A 7,500-nucleotide genomic window follows, 5' to 3' on the forward strand; every position below is an offset into this window, starting at 1 on the left:
TGTGTAGAAGGTCTCTCTCATTCTCTCTCTCTCTCTGTAGGTCTCTCATTCTCTCTCTCTCTCTCTGTAGAAGGTCTCTCTCATTCTCTCTCTCTCTCTGTAGAAGGTCTCTCTCATTCTCTCTCTCTCTCTGTAGAAGGTCTCTCTCATTCTCTCTCTCTCTGTGGAGGAGGCTTCTCTTTCTCTCTCTCTCTCTCTGTAGAAGGTCTCTCATTCTCTCTCTCTCTGTGGAGGTCTCTCTCATTCTCTCTCTCTGTGGAGGTCTCTCTCATTCTCTCTCTCTCTCTGTAGAAGGTCTCTCATTCTCTCTCTCTCTGTGTAGAAGGTCTCTCTCATTCTCTCTCTCTCTGTGGAGGTCTCTCTCATTCTCTCTCTCTCTGTGGAGGAGACTTCTCTTTCTCTCCCTCTCTCTCTCTGTGTAGAAGGTCTCTCTCATTCTCTCTCTCTCTGTGTAGAAGGTCTCTCTCATTCTCTCTCTCTCTCTGTAGGTCTCTCATTCTCTCTCTCTCTCTCTGTAGAAGGTCTCTCTCATTCTCTCTCTCTCTCTGTAGAAGGTCTCTCTCATTCTCTCTCTCTCTCTGTAGAAGGTCTCTCTCATTCTCTCTCTCTCTGTGTAGAAGGTCTCTCTCATTCTCTCTCTCTCTCTGTAGGTCTCTCATTCTCTCTCTCTCTGTGTAGAAGGTCTCTCTCATTCTCTCTCTCTGTGGAGGTCTCTCTCATTCTCTCTCTCTCTCTGTAGGTCTCTCATTCTCTCTCTCTCTGTGTAGAAGGTCTCTCTCATTCTCTCTCTCTCTCTGTAGGTCTCTCATTCTCTCTCTCTCTCTCTGTAGAAGGTCTCTCTCATTCTCTCTCTCTCTCTGTAGAAGGTCTCTCTCATTCTCTCTCTCTCTCTGTAGAAGGTCTCTCTCATTCTCTCTCTCTCTGTGGAGGAGGCTTCTCTTTCTCTCTCTCTCTCTCTGTAGAAGGTCTCTCATTCTCTCTCTCTCTGTGGAGGTCTCTCTCATTCTCTCTCTCTGTGGAGGTCTCTCTCATTCTCTCTCTCTCTCTGTAGAAGGTCTCTCATTCTCTCTCTCTCTGTGTAGAAGGTCTCTCTCATTCTCTCTCTCTCTGTGGAGGTCTCTCTCATTCTCTCTCTCTCTGTGGAGGAGACTTCTCTTTCTCTCCCTCTCTCTCTCTGTGTAGAAGGTCTCTCTCATTCTCTCTCTCTCTGTGTAGAAGGTCTCTCTCATTCTCTCTCTCTCTCTGTAGAAGGTCTCTCTCATTCTCTCTCTCTCTGTGTAGAAGGTCTCTCTCATTCTCTCTCTCTCTGTGGAGGTCTCTCTCATTCTCTCTCTCTCTGTGGAGGAGACTTCTCTTTCTCTCCCTCTCTCTCTCTGTGTAGAAGGTCTCTCTCATTCTCTCTCTCTCTGTGTAGAAGGTCTCTCTCATTCTCTCTCTCTCTGTGGAGGAGGTCTCTGCTGGACCCACCATGGTGTGTTTTTGTTGTGTTTTGGCAGTGAGATGGGCATATTTTTGGCACTGCAGGTATTGGAGGTCATTGCTCTTTTGGCCTCAGCGGAGCAGCTCTGCCCCTGTTAGCGGATTTAGGGCTCTGATTAGAGAATGGTGGTGAAGCCTCCCTACCTGATAAAAATCCTTCTTCTTTTTCCCTCTCCTGCTCACAGCCTTCCCCCACACTCCTCCTGCTCACAGCCTTCCCCCACACTCCTCCTGCTCACAGCCTTCCCCCACACTCCTCCTGCCCCCCCCCCCCCCCCCCCCCCCTCTCTCTCTTCAGGCCTGTGTGGTAGGGTAGAGAGTAGAGTGTTGGAGTGTGAGTGTTTGTCGGGCGGGGTTTCTGCCCCCCCCCCAGCAGGGCCTGTCCCGGGACATCCGTGCTGCGGCGCCGGGGCGGGGGGGCGGGGGGGGGGGGGGGCGGTCTGGGCAGGGCCCCAGCGCGTCTGGACATCATCAGCAGCTGGAGGCCCCTCCACCCCCCTCTGCTGGGGTCATACTTTCATTTAGTGCCCTGATTCACTGCAGCCACTCTCTCTCTCTCTCTGTCTCTCTCTTTCTCTCTCTCTCTCTCTCACACACACACACACACACACACAGAGAGCTCTCGCACACTCAGTAACACACTCTCGCACACACACACACACACTCACAGGGCTCTCACACACTCAGTAACACACACACACGCACACACAGAGCTCTCGCACACTCAGTAACACACACACACACACACAGAGCTCTCACACACACACTCGCACTCTCTCTCACACACACACACTCACAGGCCCCTGCAATGCAGGTTAATTTCTTTCTCCAAACAGACTGAGCTACGCTGCCTTTGACCTTTGACATCCTCCTGCTCCTTCAGAGAGGTCATTGATGCGTTCCAGAGAGCACAACCGTTCATAATCCAGTGCAGTCAGAAGCACCGTATCACTCACCCACTGTCAGCCTTCAGAGGAGAGCTGCACACTGCAGCCTTAACCCTTGAATGGACAGTGAAGAGTGGCCCCCAGAGTACAGTGCGTGTCTCAGGTGCACTGTGTGTGTGCTTTCACAGAGCTGCGTGACTTTGAGACGGACGACCAGCAGGAGATCGAGGTGGACGAGGGGAACACCGCAGTGATCCAGTGTCACCTGCCGGAGAGCCAGCCCAAGGCACAGGTGCGCTACAGCTTCAAACAGGAGTGGCTGGAGACATCCAAAGGTAAGACTCTTATAGCCCCGCCCCCGTGTGCTCACGGCCCCCGCCTCTCTGGGCAGCGTGTTTGTGTTTGTCCCTGTAAGTGATGCAGCAGCTCATCGGCGCCCCCTCTCTGTCACACAGGGAACTACCTCATTATGCCGTCCGGGAACCTCCAGATCGTCAACGCCACCCAGGAGGATGAAGGAACCTACAAGTGTGCAGCCTACAACCCCATCACCCAGGAGACCAAAACATCCGCGTCCACAGACCGACTGCGCATACGCCGTGAGTGAGGGAGGCGGGGGGGAGGGGGGTATACGTCTGTATATGTGAGTGCGTATATGTGAGTGTGCGCGTGTGTGCGTGCGTGTGTGTGTGTGCGTGAATGAGTGTGTGTGTGTGTGTGTGTGAATGAGTGCGTGTGTGCGTGAATGAGTGTGTGTGTGTGAATGAGTGCGTGTGTGCGTGAATGAGTGCGTGTGTGTGCGTGAGTGAGTGTGTGTGTGCGTGAGTGAGTGTGTGTGTGCGTGAATGAGTGTGTGTGCGTGAATGAGTGCGTGTGTGAATGAGTGCGTGTGTGAATGAGTGCGTGTGTGAATGAGTGCGTGTGTGCGTGAGTGTGTGTGTGCGTGAGTGCATGACGTTTTCTTCTGATTTGTGCCGGCTGACCCCCCTCCTCTTGCAGGCTCCACCTCTGAGGCGGTGCGGATCGTCTACCCCCCCGGCTCACGCTCCATCATGGTGACCAAGGGCCAGAGGCTGGTGCTGGAGTGCGTGGCCAGCGGCATCCCGGCCCCCCAGGTCACATGGGCCAAGGATGGCCTGGACCTGCGTCACCATAACAACACGCGCTTCCTGCTCAGCAACCTGCTGATCGACGCCGCCTCCGAGGGCGACTCGGGCTCCTACACCTGCCGTGCCGACAACGGCGTGGGCGTCCCCAGCTCCGCCTCCGTCCTGTACGACGTGCAGGTGTTCGGTGAGTGAGCTCAGAGCGGTGTCCGAGAGGAGGAGAAAAAGGAGGTAGAGATGTTTTAGAGAGAGGAGACATTTTAGATAGAAAGATGTTTTTGAAAAATAAAGTGGGAAAAGCAAGATGTTTTAGAAAGTCAGGAGAGGGGGAGAGATGTTTTCGAAGCGGGGAGGAGAGAGGGAGAGATGTTTCCGAAGCGGGGAGGAGAGAGGGAGAGCTGTTTCCGAAGCGGGGAGGAGAGAGGGGGAGAGCTGTTTCCGAAGCGGGGAGGAGAGAGGGAGAGATGTTTCCGAAGCGGGGAGGAGAGAGGGAGAGCTGTTTCCGAAGCGGGGAGGAGAGAGGGAGAGCTGTTTCCGAAGCGGGGAGGAGAGAGGGGGAGAGCTGTTTCCGAAGCGGGGAGGAGAGAGGGAGAGATGTTTCCGAAGCGGGGAGGAGAGAGGGGGAGAGCTGTTTCCGAAGCGGGGAGGAGAGAGGGAGAGCTGTTTCCGAAGCGGGGAGGAGAGAGGGGGAGAGCTGTTTCCGAAGCGGGGAGGAGAGAGGGAGAGATGTTTTCGAAAGCAAGGACGTTCGGAGTTCAGGAGAGGTGATGGAGGGGAGGCTGGAGCGGTTTTTTCTGCTCCTCCCCCGTCTCCTGCCAGCTGGTGGTAATTAGCTCGGATTCCTCCTGCTATAATGAGCTTTCATTGCTGACTCTGATCCAGAATCAGCCAACCATCAACTGCATGCTCCTGCAGCTTCTCTGTGCTACTCAGAGGACACACACACACACACTCTCACACACACACTCTCACACACACACACACACACACACTCTCACACACACACACACACACACGCTCACACACACACACACACGCTCACACACACACACACACACACACACACACACTCTCACACACACACACACACACACACACACACACACACACACACACTCTCACACACACACACGCTCACACACACACACACACACGCACTCCTTCCCTCACTCAGACGGTGTGTGACGCCCCCCCCCCCTCTCTCTGGCAGAGCCGCCGCAGGTGAGTGTGGAGCTGCAGCAGCAGGCGGTGTCGTGGGGGGAGAGTGTGCGCTTCAGCTGCCAGACGCGCGGAAAGCCGGCGCCCTCGGTGGTGTGGCTGCACAATGCAGAGCGCCTGGCCCCCTCCCCGCGGCACCGCATCTCCCCCCGCCTGCTGCGCGTCCTCAGCGTCGGCCCGCAGGACGACGGCGTCTACCAGTGCCTGGCCGAGAACGCCGTGGGCAGCGCCCAGGCCGCCACACACCTGCTGACCACGCCCGCAGGTAACCGCGCCCCCCACTCCCTCACCCCTTACTCAATCTAGTCTCTCTCTGATCAGGTGCAGTCTCTCTGAGTATGTGCAGTCTCTCTCTGACCGGTTGTGGTCTCTCTCTCTCTGATCGGGTGCAGTGTCTCTGGGTGGTGGTCTCTCTGACTGGCTGCAGTCTCTCTCTCTCTGACTGGGTGCGGTGTCTCCGGGTGGTGGTCTCTCTGACTGGCTGCAGTCTCTCTCTCTCTGACTGGGTGCGGTGTCTCCGGGTGGTGGTCTCTCTGATTGGCTGCAGTCTCTCTGACTGGGTGCGGTTTCTCTGTCTGACTGGCTGCTTCTGACTGGGTGTGGTTTCTCTCTCTGACTGGCTGCAGTCTCTCTGACTGGCTGCGGTCTCTCTCTCTCTCTCTCAGTGAGGCTTCCGCCTCCAGACATCCTGCGGCCTGCCGGTCCTGATAAGGTCGTGCGGGACCGGGCCCAGAAGCCCGGGCCCACGGGTGCAGGGCAGCCCCAGGACTGCTCAGGGCTCTCTGGGCCGATCTCCCCAGCTGAGGCCCCGGTCATTCTCAGCCAGCCGCGCACAGGCCGAGCCGACTTCTACGAGCTCACCTGGAAACCCCGGCATGACGGGGGTGCACCTGTGCTGGAGTACATCATCAAGTACAGAAAGGTGTGTACTCACACACACTCACTCACAATGCACTCACACACTCACAATACTCACACACACACTCACAATACTCACAAACTCACAATATTTACACACTCACAATACTCTTCACACACACACCACTCTCACTCATACACATATACACGCACTATACACACTCACACACACATACACTACACACAGTATTCACACACTTGCTTTCTCACACTGTCCGCTCTGTTCGCAGGCTGCTGACCCCTCAGAGGAGTGGACGGTCAGCAGTATCTCTGGATCTCTCCACACACTGACTCTGGCCAAACTGGAACCTGCCAGCCTCTACGAGGTGGAGATGGCGGCCAAGAACTGTGCTGGGCTGGGCCAGCCTGCTATGGTCACCTTCAGAACCGGCAAAGGTATCTGTGTGTGCGTGTGTGTGTCTCTGTGCACGTGTGTGTGTGTATATGTGAGGGTGTGTGTGTGTGTGTGTGTGTGAGAGAGTGTGTGTGTGTGTGCGTGTGCGTGTGCGTGTGTGTGTATGTGTGTGTGTGTGCGTGTGTGTGTGTGTGTGTATTAAAGGCCTCTCTGTCTGCTGCAGGGCGCAAGTCTCAGGGTCCTGGAGGACAGAATGAGCCCAAAACTCCCCCTGTGGAGTCGCCTCGCCTCTCCCGTGAGTCCTGCCTTGGGGAGCCTCACCTCCCTGTCTTTCCTTTCCTCTCCACTCTCAGCGATAGTGACCTTTAACCTCTCCGTCCTGGTTACTAACTCCGCCTCTCTCTCTCTCTCTGTGACTCAGCGGCAGGATGAGCTCACAGTAAGTGCAGTCTGTGCATGTGCTGTCCGTTGTGTGATACTCTCCCTGCGGCGGTCACCGCACTCACGCTGTCGCTGTGTGTGTGTGTGTGTGTGTGTGTGTGTGCGTCCCCAGCCCCCGAGGCCCCAGACCGGCCCACCGTCTCCACGGCGACGGAGACATCGGCGTATGTGACGTGGATTCCGCGGGGGAACAGAGGCTTTCCCATCCAGTCCTTCCGGGTAGAGCTGAGGAAGCTGGGAAAAGGGGGCGGGGACTGGACTGTAGCCGTGGCAAACATCCCACCCTCACGCCTGTCGGTGGAGATCACCGGCTTGGAGAAGGGTGAGTGTCTGCCTTCATCCACACCGTAACCATGGCCACCACCCTCATCATCATCCCTGAGATTCCGCTCATCGAGAGCGCCAGCGAAGCTTGCAGCTGATTGGTCACCGTTGCCCCCCGCAGGAACGTCCTACAAATTCCGGGTGCGAGCGGTGAATGTGCTGGGGGAGAGCCCCCCCAGCGCCCCCTCCAAGGCCTACACCGTGGTGGGCAGCGGCCACCGCAACCCCGAGCGTCCCGTCAACGGCCCCTACATCACCTACAATGAGGCCATCAACGAGACCACCGTCATCCTCAAGTGGACGGTGAGGCTGAGAGGAGAGCGTGTGTGTGTGTGTGTGTGTGTGTGTGTGCGCGCGTGCATGTGTGTGCGTGTGTGTGTGTGTGTGTGTGTGTGCGTGCGTCTGTGTGTGCGTGCGTCTGTGTGTGTGCGCGCGTGTGTGTGCGTGTGTGTGTGTGTGTGAGGGAGTGTGTGCATGTGTACTAAGATCTCTCTCTCTCCTCAGTACACACCTGTGAATAATAACACACCCATCTATGGATTCTACATCTTCTACCGACCCACTGACAGCGACAACGACAGCGACTACAAGAAGGACGTGGTGGAGGGTGAGTATCTGTGTGTGTGTGTGTGTGTGTGTGTGTCTGTGTCTGTGTCTGTGTCTGTGTCTGTGTCTGTGTGTGTCTGTGTCTGTCTCTGTGTCTGTGTCTGTGTGTGTCTGTGTCTGTCTGTGTGTGTGTGTGTGTGTGTGTCTCTCTGTGTCTGTGTGTGTG

The 7,500-nt window shown here is 56.0% G+C and overlaps 1 protein-coding gene across 2 annotated transcripts in view; it reads left to right on the forward strand.

Annotated features, from left to right (window-relative positions):
* The window catches only part of boc (BOC cell adhesion associated, oncogene regulated), a 31,221-nt gene that overhangs the window by 20,069 nt on the left and 3,652 nt on the right, over positions 1-7,500 (forward strand). For both annotated transcript variants that reach the window (XM_036522797.1, XM_036522798.1), the window contains exons 4-13: positions 2,555-2,701; positions 2,822-2,965; positions 3,366-3,659; positions 4,683-4,955; positions 5,356-5,612; positions 5,839-6,004; positions 6,187-6,258; positions 6,517-6,726; positions 6,850-7,031; positions 7,233-7,335. In XM_036522797.1, coding sequence (XP_036378690.1) covers positions 2,555-2,701; positions 2,822-2,965; positions 3,366-3,659; positions 4,683-4,955; positions 5,356-5,612; positions 5,839-6,004; positions 6,187-6,258; positions 6,517-6,726; positions 6,850-7,031; positions 7,233-7,335 — 1,848 coding nt within the window. The remainder of the gene's footprint in view (positions 1-2,554; positions 2,702-2,821; positions 2,966-3,365; positions 3,660-4,682; positions 4,956-5,355; positions 5,613-5,838; positions 6,005-6,186; positions 6,259-6,516; positions 6,727-6,849; positions 7,032-7,232; positions 7,336-7,500) is intronic.

The sequence above is a fragment of the Megalops cyprinoides genome, chromosome 2, assembly GCF_013368585.1.
Source record: "Megalops cyprinoides isolate fMegCyp1 chromosome 2, fMegCyp1.pri, whole genome shotgun sequence".
In the NCBI taxonomy this organism is placed as follows: domain Eukaryota; kingdom Metazoa; phylum Chordata; class Actinopteri; order Elopiformes; family Megalopidae; genus Megalops; species Megalops cyprinoides.